This window comes from Saccostrea cucullata, unplaced genomic scaffold, assembly GCF_032062105.1.
Source record: "Saccostrea cucullata isolate Sc308-1 unplaced genomic scaffold, CSIRO_AGI_Scuc_v1 ctg753, whole genome shotgun sequence".
In the NCBI taxonomy this organism is placed as follows: domain Eukaryota; kingdom Metazoa; phylum Mollusca; class Bivalvia; order Ostreida; family Ostreidae; genus Saccostrea; species Saccostrea cuccullata.
Genome location: NW_026934507.1, coordinates 546,229 through 568,804, shown reverse-complemented (window position 1 = coordinate 568,804; position 22,576 = coordinate 546,229). Strand labels below are relative to the sequence as shown.

At 32.8% G+C, this 22,576-nt stretch overlaps 1 protein-coding gene across 1 annotated transcript in view; it reads left to right on the top strand.

The window, feature by feature from the left end:
* Positions 1–5,211: 5,211 nt before the first annotated feature.
* The window catches only part of LOC134240907 (complement C1q tumor necrosis factor-related protein 3-like), a 33,188-nt gene continuing 15,823 nt past the window's right edge, over positions 5,212–22,576 (top strand). The window contains exons 1-2 of the mRNA XM_062723012.1: positions 5,212–5,240; positions 5,625–5,782. Coding sequence (XP_062578996.1) covers positions 5,212–5,240; positions 5,625–5,782 — 187 coding nt within the window. The remainder of the gene's footprint in view (positions 5,241–5,624; positions 5,783–22,576) is intronic.

Sequence of the window (22,576 nt, the reverse complement as noted above, 5' to 3'; positions counted from 1 at the left end):
CATAATGCTACGCTTAGTACAATCAATGTACATGCATCTATTTACTTTTATTGGTATTATTTAAGGAATGAATTTAATAGCTACCCATTTTATACGGTATAAACTGGGTTGGGACAATTTACGCTTTATAAACCGCGAAGCGGTTTATAAAAAAGTGTAAACTGTTCCAACCCAGTTTATACCGTATAAAATGAGTAGCTATTAAATTCATTGCTTATAATTTAATTTTCATTCATTTGATGTAAGAAAAAAAGATGATTGTTCTAATAAAATGACTTCAATTTGTATAAATTTGAATGTAACGTCAGGCGGATTGATACGTTTTTGACGTAAGTCATTGTGACGTAGGCAACCCATTTTATACAATATAAAGTAAATTTTTTATCCAATCAAATACAGCGTTACAACCAGAATTAAATTATTTGAAAATAGAAAAAAAAGATTGTGGGAAAAAGTATCAGTTTGATATATAATTAACTTCAAAGACTGCTGTCTTAATTAAAGAGATTGTGCTTGGTAATCAACAAAACATCTTTGTAAAAAAAAAAATACCAAATCTGCACACAATTCTAGGAATCCGAAGATGACATAAAAAAGATCTTGATGGGCCTGATTGACAAGATTATTTATATTCTCCGGAGAGTAAGTCTGTCTGATGAATTCCGAGACCTGAATCTTTTTTTATATTTGAATGAAGCAGAATTCATTTAAAATCCTTTATATGAGAAGAAGACGCCGTGGCCTTAAACTCAATATAAATATTCAACGATGTGTTTTACTGGTAGACAGGCGATGCTCACTCCTCCATGGTACCTGATCCCACCTCTGATGTTTTGTAGGTTCGTGTTTGCTCTACTCCTATTATTCATTGTTTAATGGACTTTTGATCTTGAATACTGTACATTGTCCTCATATATTTCATTTAACAATCACCAATAACTTACTGCTATTCATATCAGTATTCCCGTGATCTTGAATTAAAAGACACCCACAGAGATTGCCACATGTGGATGTTTTACTGACTGTATAAGAGCCAAAAGACGATGACAGACCAGAGGAATTCAGTTTTTTCGTCGCCAGGTTTTCCTTTTTTTGTGAAGCAGTTTTCCTTTACCACCTTTATAGAAATTGTTAAAATCTTCCAACTTATTCACTACTGAGGAGAGTGTCCTGCATATAATAAATTTTATAACCAGCCAGCCTATAGACAGAGAAAATGATTTAACAGGGATCTCATAGATCCCATTTAAAGTAAGTTTTTCTACGGTTGTGTTGAGACCTTTTAATCAATCATAACCCATAAGTTGGTCTAATTTTTCCCGTCTTGTTTCATACCTGTTAAGCCTCTTTTCAAAATTAATTTGAAAAAAGATTGTTCCGTTAAACTAATCTAAGAGCAAAAGGGCTTATGTCGGCTGTAAACAGGGAATGGTTTATAATTACACATTGACTAATAACAACCCACCTTCGCTAGGCAAGGATACCATATACGCTACTTTCCTCATGAACCTTTGACTAGCGAAGATAAAAAACTCAAAACCTTCAATTCCATAAAAATGGGGAAAAAATATAACCAGATTTTAAGTTTGATTTAAGTTTGATTTAACCATAAGTAGAAAAGTTTGTACATTTGAGAAACGTATTTCTTATTTCCTCATCAATTTTTCTCTTTAAATTAATAATAATGATTAAACTTCTGCCTATATATGTGTGTAAACAATTCTATAGGCATAATAACAATGTTTGGCTTTGAACATTCAGTCGACTCTATTTATTTTCCCTCCTCTTTTTGTGAGTAATAAATCGTCCTTAGGTGGTATGAAATGCTTATATTTTTTTCAATTAAGAGTTAAGAAAATATTATCGAAGATTCGCTGGTAGATAATGTTTGCCCTGTCCGTCCGTCTGTCTGTGTAGCTGTCTTTCCGCAAAAACTTTAACTTTACCCATGTAACTTTTGACTGGCTAGGGCTATGGCTTTTATATTCTAGGTGTATTCCTTGAGAAAAGACTTTTTGTAAATTAGGGTAGCAACAAATTTGACCTTTCCTTCTGATCATTGAGTTTTACTCAGTAATAATTACAAGTAGATTAGGAAACAAGTTTCATATTTATTATCGGGGAGCCAGAAAAGTTTGAAGGTAATTCAAACTTTTTACGTAAACATCTTTTTTCATACAGTACCAACACATTGAAAAATTTGAACATCCTTGCGTGCGTGCGGAGGGGATAGTCTTTCAAAGAAACTTTGAACAGTTATTTAAATTTATTTTCGGTTAAATAACTGTTCGGAAAACAAGAACTTGTCACGGTAGCCTACTGGTTGAGCATTCGTTTGGTGATCGTTAGGCCCGGGTTCGATTCTTGTTCGCAGCGCCGCGTCAAACCTAAAACGTAAACAGATAGGTAGTGATCATTTCTTTACAAAGCACTCGGCATTAGAAGAGAAAGTGACGTGTCTTTCGGATATAACCTTAAAACTAGGTCCCCTATCACGGTAGGCGCTGGCACGATAAAGAATCCCCACTGGTTAATGGCCCTGAGTGCCGAGTAAAGGTCAAAATATGAAGCCCTTCATCGATATAAGATGACGTTGACATCTTTTTATGAATGGAAAATTTTCGAATGGGACGTTAAACAATATACAATCAACCAATCGGAAAACAAGTGGATGTCAGAGTAATGGTGATGCCAACACATTTTTAGAAGACTTGATGTCAAAGCACTGGAAAAAAAGTTTTCCATCAGAAGCTCAACAATTTTATAACGTCTTAAAGCGCTTTTAAAAATTATAAATCTACGTTTCATATGGTTTTAATGACCACATGTTTTTCGTAAAAAGTAATTACTTGAATTAAATAAGGTTCAGATAAAAAGATGTACACTGGTGTTAACCATAAAATGATAAGTATATGTAGCCCCTTTTTATGAATCGTTTGTACGTACCCACCACACCTCTGAAGTGAAGATTCTGTTATCCAGTGGAAGAAAATGGTCAATGGGATTAAATAGGTGAAAACATAAAACGTCATCTTCAATGATTTTTATCACAGAAAATTACTCATGAAAAAAAACTTTCTTCCTGTTCGGAGTATAAATTAACTACACGTGCATGTATGTTCATTTGCCAATTTTCCACCTCCTAGAGGAATTGATTTGTTTGGAATAAATATTTCCCTATAGAAAAAATTACTATTAAAATTTTGTTTCCCTGTAATGAGAGAATTTAAGGAATGGAATTTGATAGATATTTTCTGTTATCGGTATGAGGTCTGCAAGCATCGATGAAAACCTTCCTGAAAAGACCTACTTTCCTGATATGATGTCCTCCTTGACATAATGCTTATGTCTGAAGTATAACGCTAAATTTCAAAATTCTTATCCATTTAAGTCCATTCCTTTTCTTCGAAATCCAGAATCATTAACCTGACAATTATTTTTTTAAAAGCAGGTATTATAACGCTCTCTTTATAATATACTCATTTTGTCTTGAGACACACTCCGAAATTTCAGGAGGTTTATCGGATTTTCCGTTTTTACCAACCATAGATTTTCTTACATTTTTATTGACCTATTACGTTTGTTGTAATATTGTTGGTGTCATTGTTGACGTAAAATAGCAGATACTTTTATTGAAGACACTAATTTCCTTTCATAGTAAATGGTTTACTATATCGGTGAAGGATATAGAGATAACGAACAGCATTCAATATCAAAGTCATGTCGCTTTTCTTTAACATTTGGACCGAATGTTTAATGGTTTAATATAGTAATAATGATGTTTTTTTCAGACGTATTAATATTTGTATTCATTTAAATTAGAGTTTATTAAAATAATTCTAATTGAAAAGAAGAAGATTCTTCCCATGGCCTTCAATGCGACATTTTGGTACTAGTATATCGATGACGTTAAGAATTTTGTCAAATAACAGTATATATTTCTACGTTATATAATCATAGAACCGATATGTTTCTCTAAACTGGAAATGAAAGACATAACAGAGGCTAGTGCATATATTTTATCATTTGCACGATTTACAAGAAAAAGACATCGGCAATCTGTCGCAAGAAATTGTATGATAAATATGACTAATTTTCTTAATAAGCATAAGGATTATGTTTATACGTTATTGATTAACAAATACGATTATTAATTGTAACCACATCTAGTCTATCATTTCCGTTTAACACATATATTCTGACTTTGAATTTCAATGTCCATTCTAAACCTTATAGGTTTACAGATGTAATATAGATATTGCAGCTATGGAATATATAGGTGAAATCTTTTTAAGAATATAAAGAAGCTTTATAACTGGTGAGATAAATGCATGTTTGACAGGACAAAATCCCTAGTATATTATAGCTGTGGCCTGTAACTGGACTGTTAAAGCTGTTTCTGTCAGTGATGTGCTTACAGATAAGACATATCCTGTAACGATCATCTTATATCACTGATGTCCAAATAGCTGTATCTCACTTGTATCACTGGTCAACAGGGAATGCTCACTCCTCCATGGCAACTGATCCCATCTCTGATGTTTCGGAGGTCCGTGTTTGCTCTGCTCCTATTTTGTATTGTTTTATGGACTTTGATATTGAATACTGTTCGTTATCTTCATATCCTTCTTCCATTCTCAATGACCGTGTAGTGTTGGGCAGCACCACAAGAATTTCATAGACATCGAAGGAAAGTTTTTTGACTTGTCTAGATAGCCGACAGGTCTAGTGCGCTGTTTCTGCACAGCTAGAAAACAGAATCCGCAGGTCGAGAGTTCAAATCCGGGCTGGGGCGGTAGTGGCTACCCATATGAAAGTGAATTTTAAAGTGCTTTCAATATCTATATCATGTAAGTATATCATTAAAATGTAATTCGAGTAGATTTTAGTCATTGCAAACATGTCTCCGTAATATACTTAAGGTCAAATCGTGTGGATGCATATCACTCTGCAATTTTCAACGCTGTTGGAATTAAGAAAAAAAAGAATGTAAGTACAAAAAAAGTATTTTTTTATTTTAAAAAATGTAATGCAGGATCAAAGTTATGTTGCATGAAAAAATATGTATCTATTGAAAAGATAAGACAGGGGTTGTAATGAAGTTAAATCTGAGAATCGTACAATATCAGGGATTGCAATTTAAATGTTTATAAGGGATAAATAAAACTGATCTGGAATTAGGGTTGCCTTCCTACATTATAACTACAATTAATGCAAGCTGTTTTCAGGCTGAAGGATTGGTTTGTTTTATTTAAAATTTTCTGATGCTAAGATTTAAGTTTCAAAATTTCCAGACCCAAAGACCATAGACAAAAAACTTGAATATCATGCTCTTTGTTTAATATTCTAAACAATTCCTGTACAGATTCACGAATAATTTTTTTGTCTCTTAAAAATCACTAAAAACTTTACATTTTAACTAATTTGAAACATGTACTAAATCTGTTCTCATTTATGGACTACGATCCAGGTGAGTTGTTCTATCGTTGACAATTCAAAATATTTCAATTGTTTACTTGAGAGACAATTTTCTAAAATTCAATTAGTGGGTCAGAAAAACTAATTTTTCGTAATTTTTATATGTATATTGATTATATTTTATCTTGTGTTTTTTATATTTGAAGGACCTTAACAGGCATATTGATATGCATAGCTTTGCTAGTGCCTTTCGAAGTTTTTGCAAAAATAGACGCTTCGGATTGCATTAAAAAAATTAAAAGCTGTAAAGCTGTATGTAAAGAATTGAGGTGTGAAGACGAACAACAAATTTGGAAAAAGAAAGGTAAAAAAGTTGATTGTGATCTTATTTATTTATCATTGATTCTTTGAATTATTTGCCTCTACCTTCTTGATTTCAAATCATTCCTCTATGGTTTTGATTTTAATGAAAATAAGCATACACTATAGTTTTGCTATTTATGGTCAGACTGAACAATTCATCCGAACATAAATTATATATTGAGAAAAACTCTGAACACGTTTATATAGGCGAAGCTTGCAAATATCCATATGGTTTTACAAAAAAATCCAAAGCAATATTATCAAAACGAACACATTAACATATTCGAAATATGTCTGGGGGAGGGAGTAGACTGTTCCAGTGTAGCAGTAAACTTCAAATGACGTCAAACACCCAAATAACTACTTTACTTTTTATTTTTACAGAATCATGTATAAGATAGAAAACATTACCGAAGTTTCTACTGCACATTGTACAAGTGAAACAATATTCATCCTTTTCTAACTTGAGCAAAATGAACAACCAACTTATCTTCTATACCAATTGACATATACTGCTTTCATTCATTTTTCAGCTAGCATATAATTCAGAAAAAGTATGGGAACACACATAAGTTTATAAAATATTACAACAAAATATTAGTTATAATACATATATTTCACTAAAACATTGAATATCACTTGTTTCTTGTTTGAACAAAGTTTGTATCCGCTTCATTTATCAACAAATATAATTTAACAAAAAGGCAATTGTTTCCTTCAAACGCACAGTTTTCAGGGACTTCAAAAGATCGTTTTAAAACTACAAAACAAAATGGACCCAGAATATCTCTGGTGATTTTTTTTTATAAAAGCAGATATGGAAAACCACAAACACAACCTATGATTGATTGATTGTTTGTTGTTTAAAGTCCCTCTCGAGAATTTTCATTCATATGGAAACACCACCACTTGCCGGTGGAAAGCTGCAAACTTTGTCCATACTCGACACTTAGGGCCATTTAGCAGTGAGGGATATTTTTCGTGTCAGCACCTACTGCGACACAGGATCTCGGTTTATACGGTCTCATCTGAAGGACTTGTCTTCACGTCCCACAGTGGGATTCGAACCCGCGACGTAAGGATCAGCTCCTTACTTTGAATTCGCGACTATAGAGCAGACGCTGTAACCACTGAACCACGGGGGCGACAATGCAACATATGATAAACGATGATATTTGATAAATGAAGGAAGCGCACAATTCGATAAGTGCAAAACAAAATACAATATGAAATATGCCGGGTGCGGTTAGATTAACTCCTAACAAAACTGTGGAACCATTATATTCTGTGGTGGTTCAGTATTCGTGGATTTTGTGTATATCTTTCTTGCACGAAATACACGGGGTGCAAAGCCATATTTCCTTTACTAGATCTGATTAAATACAGGAAAGTACGTCCCTTTGAACAGGTAAAATCTTAAGCAATCAACTAATATTGATCCCACAAATTTTGATTATATGTATTTCACAGTACGTGAAATATTCGGAAAATGTATATTGAAATAAATTTTTTGTACGGTGGAGGGTTAATTTTAATTGCGTTTGAGATATAAAGAAACCGATGTATTCATCTCCACCACGGAATGTGAAATTTCATTAGTATACCTTCTCAATTATCCTTTATGCACAAAATTAAATCCCCACTGTAACTCCAAATTTTCCTTAAATCTAAAATAAAGAGCATGAGCCAGCTTATGCCTATAATGGCCCTGTACTTATATCAAATAATTAACTATCACCCTCTTTCCCATTTTATATGTCAAAATAAAGTAGACACTTGGTGCTTTCATTTTCTATAATAAAAGTTCGTTTTGAGAATCCAGATATTGGAAAACAGGTTTGATAAATTGCAATGTTCTTGAAATTTGCAGAAAACATGCGTATTTGATTTTTTTCTTTCTAACCTTTTGTCAAAAAAGGATTATTGTTGTCAGCAGAATAGAATGCATCTTTTGTGGCCTTATTTATGGTGATGAAACCAATGTTCAAATATTTTTCTAAAAAAAAAGATTGCCGGGGCAAACATGTCGAATGAACATTTTGCCAGGTGCATCTCGTTAAGCAGTTTAATTTATCTGATCATTTTGTTTTGTCAATGAAACTTGAAACTCTAGATAAGATTTATCATCATATTATATAGCCCATCGTTGAGTCATTTTTCTTAAGACAACGAGAAGATTTCTATGTAGGAAATATGGCTTAAAGTTTTCTTAAGATAGCAATGACAATGTCGATAGTATTTCAATTCCACAATTTAGCAATGTGAATGAAATGGGACTTTTTAGCAATATACAAAGACGTAAATGTAGTTATGGACATCTGTCTTTCAATAAACCATTTCTACCTCTTTTGATCCACTTCTAGCATACGCAAATAGTTTTTTTCATTTCATTGGCACTAAACTTTACTCTGTCTTTGAGTTGATTATTTAGAGCATGTTCTACGTACGAACAATTTCTAAAAAGAGGTTAGCTACAGACAAATAAGTTGACGAAACATTCTCCTCAATGTCATCAGTTTGGAAGCTCTGTTCTCGATATACTATTATCTTTTCAGCAAATACAATTTATCAATAAGTCGAATGTTGACTGACATTTTTACGCCAATTTCACATCCTGCATGGATTTTTCTGTTTGACTGATCATGATAAGGACCAATGGTGGGTTTTACTGGTCGAAAAAGGAATGCTTTGTGGCAACGCACTTTGAAAAAATTACGCATTTTGAAAAATTGTTTCAAAGTGCGTTAAAACTGGGACAAAATCAACGCACTTTGAAAAAAAAAATTTCAAAGTGCGTTAAATTTTGGACACACTCAACGCACTATGAAAATTTTTTTCAAAGTGCGTTAAGAGTGTACATAAACATTTTTACCATGGAGGCATCTAACGCACTTTGAAAAAAAATATGTTTGAAATAAAAAATTCTAGACTTAGATTTTTAGTAAAATTGAGAATCAATTTGTAATAATTATATCTTTCGAAAAACTTTTTTTAACTTACATGTACTCATTTAACCTCATTGAGAACAAGGAGAAGACGAGTAGGAGGCCTCTCATCCCAGCTCTTTTTTTTTTCTTAAACATTGTACATAGCCGTCGTTAGCAAATTGAAAGTTGACCCCCCAGGTAATCCCCAATTTTTAATGCATACATATATTATGTATTTCTTTGCAAAACATTTGTGTGCCTACATGTAACCCTCCACCCCACCCTTCCCGGTACTGATGCCTATGCTACACCCAAATATATGTATTTACATAACTAGTATGACGTTGAAAACTTTCAATAAATTTTAGTTTACATAAAATGCATGCAAACTGGAAAAAAATTAAGTACAGTAATTCATTTAAGTGAGAAAGAGTTTTCAATGTATGGAAAAATCAAAATCGCTCACTTTCATATCCTGAAGTGACCTCATCACAGAGGAGTTATCAAACAGGTTCAATTATTTATCAAACCTATGATTTGCAAGAATATTGACCAATCCATACACATTTTTTCTTCAAAGTGCGTTAATATGGTCGATATTAACGCACTTTGAAAAGAAATTTTATTTTTGATGTACATGATGTAACAATGTCATTATGGTGCCGGGGGTCAGATTGTGTTATATTTTGCCTAAGATGTGTGATACTCTATATTTGAGTCCCCTTTTCTGACCCCCATTTTGTTAATTGTGTTTTATTTCTTTCGTCATTTACTTTAAAAACGACATATTTCACTTCTGCATGATGGTATTTGCTATAACCCCTGCTTGAAATATAGTAATCGGTATGTCCATCCGTCTGTATGTCTGTTACGCATTTTTTATAATAAAAAGTGGGTTTAATTGAAAGAAAAAAACAATGCAAATCGGTTATCATAGAATACAATCAAAAGTATGTAAAACCAAAAGAAAACCATAACAGTTTGCATTAACAGATTGTAAAATTTACAGTACTGATTTCAATTGGAAAAATACTGTTCATTATCTATATATATTTCGATTCAAGACCAATGATATAGGAACCAATTGAAAAAGCATGTTATTAACTTACCCATGCAGAGAAAAAAGTCATACATCAACGATCTTTGAAATTTCGTTTCTTTTAAAAGGTCCATCTTAAATAATTTAGCAATTTTCTATGCAGATCTTTGCAGAAGAGTTACCACAATAATATTTCAAAGAGGAATTTTATACTTCCTGCGAACCAACGCTGAGGCAAGAAATAAAATTGAAAATGGAATCAGAGACGTTGAGATTTTCAAACCTGACGCTCCCTCTCCAACTCCTTCATACCATCCATGATAATTCAAGTAAATAATGTACTAAAATATCTTATGCAGATGACGTTTTGTAACAATAAAAACTGTACCTTTCCTTATGCTTGAGGGATGCTTGGTTGATGCCTCATTATTTGTTTTTACAATTGTCTGTGTATTGGGAGTGGGTATTGCGTATTCAGCTTAAATAAAATGATTTTTTAATGTTTGAGTTCTTAAAGGAAAAAATCCTTTGTGAAGAACATTTATGTTATGTGGGCTTTAAAAATATTCTGACGATTGACTATTTTAAGGGATACTCTATCCTCTTTACAATTTATCGTTCTAAAACGTGAAAAAAAATACGTAAGAAAAAATACCTTCATTATGTATCTCACATCCATACGCATGATGACAATTTTTTTTGCTGCACAGGAACTGGCAATTTCTTCCAAAAAATGGTGGTATACATTGCCATGTGCAATTTGGACCGTGGAATCCAACTTCACATACTATTTGTGATAAAGAAAAAAATTATGAGGGAATATTTTCATCATAATTTTGCACAGAAATAAAGTTTAATTACTAAAAAGTCGCATTCCATTGAAAGTATTCAATCCAGATAAGGTCATGTAGTTTACTAGCTTGAAGATGCGATGGTGGGAAACCGATGAAGCGATGCAACAACAGCTCAATGATTTGATGATATGAAGAGATAGCACGATAATGCACTGATGATGGTGCTATATAGCAAAATTAGAAGAAGTTAATACGGATATATTTACATTTTAATGTCTTTGTGCGAGATAAAATTACAAATGGTAAATGTACTTTATTTCTTCATCAATGTATTGGTTCAGCAATAGGCACGGTAAAAAAAAATAACGTGCAGGGCGGGACAAATAGCTAGGCAGAAGCAGGGCTTGAAGCACGTGGATTGGTGGAATCAAAAGCATGTAAATCTAATGAATAACTGTCTTATTTTTCAATTTCATGACGATGATCAATAGATTGGCTTGCGTGATAATTTTATGCATAAACGCCTTCGGCGTTAATGCAAATTATTACGCAAGCCAATCGATTGCTAATCATCATAAAATCGAAAAATAAGACAGTTATTCCTTAAATGATATTACAGGGAAAGTACAAAATAATGTAAGTAAATTGTAAATCAATTTTATGCGGAATTTTCTACTAATAAAACCTCATTCCAGTTTGAATTTTAAATACAGCACTTATTATAATTCCATCAGTTTACCGGTAATGTGTATTTCTTCAATCCTTACATTACATGCACATGTCTTATATATTAAACCGTTTTCAATTATGTATTTACTCCATAAAATTAAATTAGCAATTGTTACATATGGCTACATGGTACACAAATGATGTGTGCCGGCACGATTTTAAGTCAACTACAATGTAAAGAGATAAGCATGATACATGTAAGAACCGCTCTTATCTACAAACAGTTGATTTTCGTATAAGTGTACATGCATATCTTTACTATATTAATTGACTCCTTTTATTAGAACTGCACGTATAACAGTATTATCACTACTGGCTTTTCAAACACCTGTCCATATGAAAATCCCCTATCTTTCCCTGTATCCTACAGCATTTTCACAGTTATCTACAGTATATCTTCAGTATGGTACGGTATGCCTGCTCTGTATATACAGTAAATCTCTGTATGCCACTGTATGTTTCCCCAGCATGCCACAGTAACCTACAGTAGCCCCCTGTACGCCTACAGTATGCCCTTTTTGGAACTGTTTTCTACAGACAACTACGGTATACCCTAGTATATGATCCAGTCCGCCCATATATATGTTCATCGAAGCAATAAGAAGAAGTGTACACACTCCCAGAGCACTGTAAGGTTACCTAAGACGTGGGATTATCAATTTAGTACACAAAGCTACTTACCTGAGAATTTTTTAACAACATTTTAAACACATAGTAGTTTTTTTATATATACTAAGAGACTTATTGAGATCTGCCATAACTCTGAAAAATTATTCTTTAACTAATTATCTAAGGTTTTTTTATCAATTTATTTTATCTTATTTTTTTTTATTATGTCTTTGCTAACATCTGTTTAATCCATCAGATACTCGGAGTGACTTTGTACCTTAAGTGAAAAAAAGAAACACAGCAAGGGTAATGCTGCAATTTTGGAAAATTCTAGTTTTTTAAATTGATTGATTTTCTTTTAAAAAAAAATATATTGATTGCATGAAATTAATCATTGTAAAAATCTATTTATTATAATTTTTTTGTATTGACGATACAAATGAATTAATCATATACCCGAAAATTGGATTCATTTACCTTTTTATATATACCACTTTACGATAGAAAGTGTTTCAAAGTATTTTTAAATATTTGAAATACTTTTAATTATCTTACTTCCATGATGGGTATCAAAATAATAGTTTCATTATGCACAATCTTAACCCGTCGTTAGATTTTTTGAAACTTTTATTTTTCTTACTGACAAAAATCGGTTCTCATACAAAGAGAAAATGTTATTTCAAACAGCTGCAGAATTGACACCGTCGCTCTGCCACAAAATAAACAAGGTATAGAGGTCAGTGAAAAAGACGAAAGGTGTCATGACTGTGTACCCCGAGTCACTGGTAAACTATCAATGACTTTGAAATTCTTTCATAATCGTATTAGGTTTTTGAAAACCGATTTTTTTCAATGAAAACAAAGTCGAAGTAAGAAAATTGCAATTGACGAATTAAGATTGTGCATAATTAGATGATTATTTTGATATCCATTATGGACGTAAAATAAGTTAAAGTCGTTTTAATATGCTTAAAAATACTTTGTAGCATATTTTAAGATCATGTAAGATAATTTAAGATAATTTTAAGACAAAATAAACACTTTTATTTTAAAATATGCTAAAAAGTATTTTTAAGCATATTAAAACGACTTTCAATTATTTTACGTTTATGATGGATATCAAAATGATCATCTTATTATGCACAGTCTTAATTCGTCAATTGCAATTTGCAATCAAAACAAAATAAAAGTATCAACAAATCTATTGCCTGGTTTAGATTGTGCATAATGAAACGATTATTTTGATACCCATCATATGGAAGTAAAGTAATTAAAAGCAGTTTAAATATTTTTCAAAAATACACATTTCACCGTAAAACGGTTCATATAGAATAAGCAAAATAAATCCAATTTTCGGGTATATAATTATCTAATTTGTTGTTTCGTCAAAAAAAATAAATGGAATGATTTTTTACAATGATTAATTACATGCAGTTAATCTTTTTCATTTATTCTTTAAAGAAAATCAATAAATTTTGAAAATTAGAATTTTCCAATATGTAGTATTACCCCTGCTGTGTTTTCTTTTCACTTAAGGTACAAAGTCACTCCAAATATTTTATGGATAAAACAGGTGTTAGCAAAAATAAATAAAAAGAAATAATAAATTAATTAATTTAAAAAAATAATTAATATAAAAAAAGATAGATAAATATTTTTGAAGCAATGATTTATTAGTCTTTCAGAGTTATGACAGAACTCAATAAGTCTCTTATAAACAAATGAAAAAAATTCTACTATGTGTTTGAAATATTATTCAAAAAATTCTTTGGTAAATAACTTTGTGTACTAAATTGATAATCCCACATCTTAGGTAACCGTGCCGTGCTCTGAGAGTGTGTATACTTCTTCTTTTTGCTTCGATGAACATATACATTGGCGTACTGGGGCATATACTTAGGTATACCGTAGTTGTGTGTAGAAAACAGTAGTCATACAGGAGCGTACTGTAGCCGTACCGGGGCCTACTGTAGGTAACTGTGGCATGCTGGGGATACATACAGTGGCATACAGAGATTTACTGTATATACAGAGCAGGCATACCGTACCAAACTATAGATATACCGTAAATAACTGTGAAAATGCTGCAGGTTACAGAGAAAGACGGGGTTTTCATAAGAACAGATGAAGATCTTGCAAATAAATTTTCAACGTTTTTTATAGACAAAGTAACATCCATCAGAGAGACACTTAAACAAAAAACAGAAAAAGAAGACAGCTATTTAGACACCGACGTATACTATCATGGGCCTCTATTAGCTGCTTTTGAACGTACCACTGAAGATGAAGTACGATCACTAATAATGAAGGCACCCAGTAAATCATGCGAACTGGATCCAATTCCAACAAAGCTACTGAAAAAGTGCCTGGATCCGGTAATACCGCTTGTCACAGAAATGGTTAATGCATCTCTCGATCAGGGAATTTTTCCGTCTGCTTGGAAGGAGGCCATAGTTCGTCCACTTCTTAAGAAACCTGGACTAGATAAGGAAGTGTTGAAAAACTATCGGCCCGTATCGAACTTGAGTTTTATCTCAAAAATATTGGAGAAAGTTGTGGCTCGTAGGATTGATGCCCATTTGGATGCGAATTCTCTTCGCGATCCACTTCAGTCGGCATATCGTCCCAGGCACTCCACGGAAACGCCCCTCATCAAGGTCCACAACGATATTGTGACAGCCCTAGACCAACAATCTTCAGCAGTCCTTGTCCTTCTGGATTTATCCGCTGCTTTTGATGTTATTGACCATAATATATTGTTCCAACGCCTTACTGTGTCTTATGGTTTCCGTGATGGAGCTCTTGAGTGGATCAAGTCTTACCTCAAGAACAGAAAACAATGTGTCACAATTGGATCCGTCCGATCAGAGTCTAGACAGCTGCCTTTTGGGGTCCCCCAAGGATCTGTACTCGGACAGAAATTGTATTGCCTCTTCTCCAAACCCATTGGAATCATATGCCACCGCCATGGAATGATATATCACTGCTATGCAGATGATACACAAATCTACATGATCATAAGACCACTGGAAAATTGGAACAATTACTTTTCTCGACTTGAAGCGTGTCTTAGTGAAATTGGTTCATGGATGACATCAAACCTACTCAAACTAAACCAAGAAAAGACCGAGCTAATAATCTTCTCCACAAAGCAACACCAGAAGTATCTGCCAACATTACAACTAAAAGTTGGTGATAATATCATTGAAAGCGTGCCATGCGTAAAAAATCTAGGTGCATTTTTCGATCAACACCTTACTATGGAAAAACAGGTATCCTCGGTCGTCAAGTCATGCTATTTTCAAATAAGCAGTATTGGACGAATACGGCGCTTTCTAACAAAAGAAGCCTGCAAGACCATGGTGAATGCCGTTATCACTGCCAGGCTGGACTATGGGAACTGCCTTCTATATGGAGTGTCAAAGGCCTTACTAGACCGGATTCAAAAAGTCCAGAACACGGCAGCTCGCTTAGTTACAAGATCATCGAAACGGGAGCATATTACACCTATCCTAGCTGATCTTCATTGGCTACCTGTTTCTTTTCGTCCACAATATAAAATCTTGACATATGTCTACCAATCCTTACACGGGTTGGCTCCATCGTATATCAAAGATCTTATAATGGAATACAAGCCGACCAGATCACTGCGATCTGAGTCAACATCACGGTTAGTTGTTCCTAAGATCAGGACGAAGACATATGGTGAACGTCGACTTGGTTGGGCAGCAGCATTTTTGTGGAACGACCTTCCTAATGATATAAAGCAGGCCCAGTCCCTGGATATTTTCAAAAGACAATTAAAGACGCATTTTTATAGAATAGCTTTTTAAATTTTAGGTGCTCAATTTTTAGCAGCAAATCATAAATCACATATGATATTCTTTTATTGAGTTTTACTGATGGTGTAATTGTATTTTGTATGTAATTTGTAGTATTTTAATGTTATAATTCCGAGCACATATATGAGTATGGATTAATATTTTATATATGTTTTCATAGCTTTTAAATTATGTTTACTTGCGTTTTATTGTACAGCGCTTTAGAGTTAAGTTATTAATATTTAGCGCTTTATAAATTCATATATTATTATTATTATTATTTAAAAGCCAGTGGTGTATCCTAAAATAGCCGAAAGAGAGTCGGGGATTTCCAGTTGTATATTTTAAGAAAACGCTGGATCGCGAATGGAAGTAGATTTATGATGACAGTAAGCGCTTTGCGCTGCGCTTAGAAATATTGTTTCATCGTTCCATTGGCGTTGTTCCTTTGCTCCATTGCACCATCGTCATAATTTTTTCTGGTATTCCATGATTGTCATATTGCTATCGCATCGTCGCTTTATCACCATCGCAACATTGCCGTATTGCACATGCCACCTGAATTTGGATTGCACGTGACGATAAGGCCATTGTGTACTACATGCACTACAAGTATAATCATAATTTATTCGGATTTCATACAAAAGAGAAAAAACAATTGTAATCAGTTCCTAGCTATAAAAAAAAGATCATTTGTATGATATGAAACATAAACTTACATATGCAAGAATTCGTGTCTTGGTTCCATATATATCCAGAACAACATCTGAATCCATTTAAACTAAAATTGATTTAAATTTAATTGAGTTTATGTTCTCTGCATGTAATCAAGTGTCAAATAATTCTAATTTCACCTTATTTACGATTGTATGTTTCTCTCAAATGTATCATTTTAGAACAACTAATTACAGTAGACGAATATTTGATATTTCAATTACAGTTACAATGTACTTACGCACACACGTTTGCGTTATAGCAGAAATAATGTTATCACTGAAAGTTTTTTCTCTTTCCCATTGACGAAAGATTATCATTTTTAGGAGTAAACAAAGGTATCTCAATTAGATTTTACGCTGCCCTACGTGTGTGATATGTAGAATGATCAGTTTCAGACCACAAACAGTATAATATGGAATTTTCAGGAAAGAAAACAAGTCTCGAGGTTAGGCGCCGGATAAAGCTGACCTATATATGCTTGGTGCGTAAATCTATGTATCGAATTTAGCCAAAAATGTCATAGTTTGCGTCCTTTGTAGCAAGTTATTTGTTGCTTTGGATTCTTCTTTGATTCATATTATAGACAGGAATGTTTGATAAATGAATATGTTCAATAACCATTTGAAAAATTCTATATACTGTATTTATTATTTTAAACATAAGACATGTAAGCGCTTAATAACTTACCCATGGCATATATAGGATTCCGATGAAACAGAATGATGAAGAAAAATGCATAAATCAAGCAGATTGAACGTATTAAAAATCATTTTCGAAAGACAACAGAATCTAATTTACATATATTGAAGTATATGTTTATCTCTCATAGAGGGACACATAACGAAGCATTCGTTCTGATGAGAAAAAATTCACAAGCAATTCTTCCGTGATACTGAACTTTAATTAAAAAAAAATTAAGCTTAACTTCCCTATGGTACGTTAAGGACAGTCAATGTATACATGTATGCCTGTTTGATTATTAATATAATTGGGAAATAGAAAAAAAATTAGTTTAAGAAATATTTTATTCATAATATGCAAAGTGTACAATATGAATATGGATGGAACAGCAGGCCAAGGGCCTATATTAGTTCTCTCCATTTGAGATCAAGGTACAATTAACATGAATTAAATTACTGCACATATTTTAAGTTCCACAAAACATGTATTATAAATTAATATTGAGAGAATTACAAAGAATACATAATTGAAGAAGAATTGAGGGGAAAAAATAAGTAAAGAAAACAATAAAATAAATTTTTAAAAAAACGATGGAAAAAACAAACAAACAACAAATTAAGTAATAAGAATATGGATAGGAAGGCTCAGACCCATACTTGAATGTTTATGTGTATATACTTTCAACCTAAAGGTCAAGATTGAAAGACATGCTGCACATTATTTAATATATTTTCTAATTCTAAAACCTTTTAGTGTTTTTTATAAAATTATGAACTTGGTCAAAGAATAACATATTTTCTCTAAGAGGTAGACAATCATAGCCTGATAATACAATGTTGACATCTTTTGATATGTCATGGTCATTCATGTATGTAATTAAAGAGTTCCTGGCAAAATCATAACATGGGCAGTGAAAAAAAAAATGAACGGAATCTTCAAAATAATCACATTTTAAGCATTTAGGTGAATCAACTAAGTTATGATTTAACAAATCTGCATTAAGATTACTAGAGAAGTTTCTCAACTGACAGTGGAGTATGTTTAATTTTCTTTGTCCATAATTGTATAATTTGGATTTTGTTTTATCTTCAAGATTTTTAATTTGTATACACTGTTTAAACTTTGCTACACTTGTTACAGATTTAAAGCTACCTGGCAAATCATTCCATAATTTAATTGTAGATGGTAAAAAGCTATTGTAATATGCAACTGATCTAGTGATTGGTAAGTGATATAAATTATTGCGTAAGGCGTAATTATGTGAAACAGGTAGACATTGATTGACCATTTCTTGCAAATATTCAGGTGTATAATCATTAAGTATTTTGTACATAAGTGTAAGCTTATGTTTAGTTCTTCTTTCACTAAGTGTTTGCCATCCTAATTCATTATACAATTTTTGTTTCGAAGAATTGCGCCTTTACCCAGTAATGATACGTCCAGCCTCTATTTGCACACTCTCTAATAGTTTACTCTGTTCCTGTGTGCAATTATCCCACACTACATTTCCATATTCTAAAATAGGCCTTATAAAAGCAATATAAATACTAATAAGGGAATCTCCGTTTAATTTGTATTTAAGGGTGCGAAGAACATTTTAACGTTGACATGCTTTATCATATATTTTGGATATGTGTTCAGACCAACCGCCATTGGATTGTAGTATAAGTCCAAGGTGGCAGTGACTTTGCTGTTGTTCTATGTAACTATTTACATAACCAAATGAGATTTGAGGATGAGCTTTATTTGACCGTGTAAAAATAACATTTACAGTTTTGCTAGGGTTAAAGTCTACCATCCATTGCCTGGAACATTGTTTAATTTTTTCCAAGTCATTAATCAAAGAGACGGCAGGGGCTTGTGTATCAGAGTCTAAAATTACAAACAAAGAAGTATCATCTGCAAATAACCTAATTTGATTTTCTAGATCTTCAGTTATGTCATTAATATATATCAAAAAGAGGAATGGTCCTAATACCGAACCTTGTGGAACGCCTGCATTTCTACTTTCTCTAACTGAGGAGTACCCTTCTAATAAAACTTTCTGTTCACGATCAGTAAGATAGTTTTCAATCCAATTCAATATATTTCCTACAACACCATTCTGCTTAAGCTTATATAATAACCCCATAATGTATGAATTTTAGATTACAATCTATATTTCCTACAGACATTCAGACTATTATTTCCAACTTTTCAACTGGAATCAAACTTTGTCATATCCACTGAGTTGAACATATTAACATCAGCGGAAATGTTTGCTCTTAGATCTCTACGTATAATTGAACATAGAGATCTAAGGGCAAACATCTTAAATACAAGATATACACAGAATTTGAAATGGCGACAGAACTTCAATTCTGTTATGAACCCTGTCGAAGATTATAAATAGGGAGACTATGAAAAGGAAGACCATAACTCTTTGTCAGAATGAATCAGAATGAACAATCCATGCTTCTGTTTTCTTCAAATTTCAGTGTTACTTGTAACATTCCTGGCAACCAAGGTGGGTTCGATCCACCCTATCTATACCTGCGGTCTTAGCTTCAAAAAATACCGGAATCGACAAAAGTGTTGTACAAAGCCCCAATCTTTTTTCCTACCAGAAATTTATTGCCAAACATAATTAAATATCAGAAGTAATATGCAAAAGCATATTCGCGTATTCTAGAAGTCTCAGATAAGTTGTACTAAAAAACTTCAAAGACAATCGGTATCTACAGAATTTAAAATTGCAATATTTTTTCTTTAGTCAATAAAAAAAGGAATGATTTTTCCCACATTTATAACAACCATTCCTCACGATCAATTAAACAAAACACCAAGCTTTTAACTTCAAAGACAGCTGCTTTCTTAATTGTAATTCGAACTTGTGACGATCAACAGAATATCCTTGTAAAAGAGTAACTATTCTACGCACAATTCAAGTAATCTGAAGATGGTATAAAAATGATCTTGACGGACCTGATTGACATTTATATAGTCTTTGGAACCAAGTCTGGAATTCTGATGAAATTTGAGGCATGAATTGTTTCCTTCATTAGCCGATATGTTTTTTTTATACACATGTGAAGCCGAATTCATTCAAAACCCCTTATATGAGATGAAGATGCTCCTGCCTTCAATTCAATATATTATATATCGACGGCGTTTTACATGTTGCAATCAATAACTGTTACTTCCATTCATATAAGTTTTCTAGTGATCTTGAAATAAAAGACACCACAAAAACTGCCACACCTGTTTCATATTTGGATGTTTACTAACTATATTAAGGGCCAAATAACAGCTACATTGCATGACAAACAAATGAATTCAGCTTCTCCATCATCAGTTTTTTTTCTTTTTGTGGAGCACTCTTTCTTGATCACCTATATTTAAAATTTTACCATCTCTCAACTTATTCGCTACTTAGGGGAGTGCCCTTGCTATACTCAATTCTAAAACCCAGCCATCCTACTGATAGATAAGATGATGTAACAAGGATCTACCAAAAATGCCATTTAAAGAGCCAGCATATCTATGATTGATTGACACTTTATTAGAAATCATATTTGGGTCGCATTTTTTCTTGTCGTGTTTCATACATGTACCTGTAGCTAAACCTCTTTTTAAAAGAAATTTGAACACAGATTGTTTCGTTAAACTAATCAATGCATAGGGCTTATGTTGGTTGTAAACAGAGAATGATTACTATTTACACATTAACTAATAGTAGAACAACCCGAAATCTTCAATTCCATAAAAATGGAAAACATAAAACTAGATTTAGATTTTGTACATTTCAGAAACGTGCTGTAAACCAGCTTTTATTCGCGGCGACTATATTTCGCGATTTATTAGGAATAAACTAGTTTGCGACGATTAATTTTCGCGATCAAAACCTTTTTGGATCTGTTGTTAATAGACGCATACACTTAAAGAACCGGTTCGGGGTGAGCAATATTCACGATGGGAGGCTCTCGCGAACTTCGCGAAAATTTCTAGCACGCGAATAAAAGTTGGGTTAGAGTATTTTGTATTTACTCATCATTTTTCCTCTTGAGTTTATTTGAAATTAAGAATAATTAAACACCTGCCTATGAATCTGTGTAAACAATTCTGTAGGCATAAACACCATGTTAGGCTTTGAATATCCTAGCCGAGTCTTCTGATTTTGTGAAAGCTATTTTGTCCTTAAACGATATACAATGCTTAAGATATTATTTTATGCCCCCACAATTAAAGATTGTGTGTGTATAGTTTTTGCCCTGTCCTACTGTCTTTCTGTCTGTCTAGCTGTCTATTTGTCCGCAAAAATTTTATATTTGCCCATATAACTTTTAAGTGGGTATGGTCATGGCCTTTATATTTCACAGGTATATTCATCATGAAAAGACTTTTCTAAGGGTTGCAACAAATTTGACCTCTGCGCCTTGACCATTGAGTTTTACCCACATTTACCAAAAATTCCCAACCATAACTTTTGAACAGTTAATACTAGGATATTTATATGTATATTCATTTTGACAAGACCTTTCAGGGTATAGCTATTTTTGACCTTATGACTTTAAAAAGGATTTAACCTTGGTCACAACTTTTGAACAATAAGATTTAGGACTTTCATATTTCATGGGTGAATTTCTTGTAACGAGACCTTACTTAGGATACAGATACCAACAATATTAACCTTTTGATCTTGACCCGTTTTTATTTGAGAAACTTCAACCCTCTCTAAAAGCTGCCATGATCAGTGTTTCATCTTGTTAACACTTGAGCTGTAAAAGTATTTTCATTACATCTAGCCTCTACATATTTGTGGCGGCGATAAAAATTTAGAGGGATAATATATAAAGAATACTGGTATGACTGAGATTGATTTATATTACGTTGTCATAACGTCTAAATATTGAATCGAAGGCCAGAGACGTCTTCTTTCTATATTGATGTAGAATATGATATGAAAATGAAATAGCTTTCTTAAGGGGTCGCAATAATTGCATGCAGATTAGGAAAGTAGTATCTTGTTAAAGATCGGGAAGTCACAACATTTTTTCTTCCTACAGTACCAACATATTTAACAATTTGAACATCCTTGCGTGCGTTTTCAACACTTTAAAGTTATCTTCGGGAAAATGTGGAAGCCACAGTAACAATGGGAATTCCAACACATTGTTAGTTAGCTGCAGAACTGTAGCGTCATGGTTTATAGATGATTTCCAAAACTGGAAAGTAGAGAAATTCTCCCTAACAGTGCACAAAAAAAATATCAAGCCCCAAATTGCACAATTTTGCATTACGGGATCTGTAGCGTTATGGTCAAAGACTAATCTATAAAACCATCACGCTACAGTTTTGCAGCTAATTGTTAGTACACTTGATTTGCAACCTCAAAGCACAAAAAAATATTGTCCATCAGAAACTCAACGATCGACTTTCGAGTGCATGATTTTACAATCATTTTTTTACAAACTGATTGTCTATCCGTTCAATTGATGA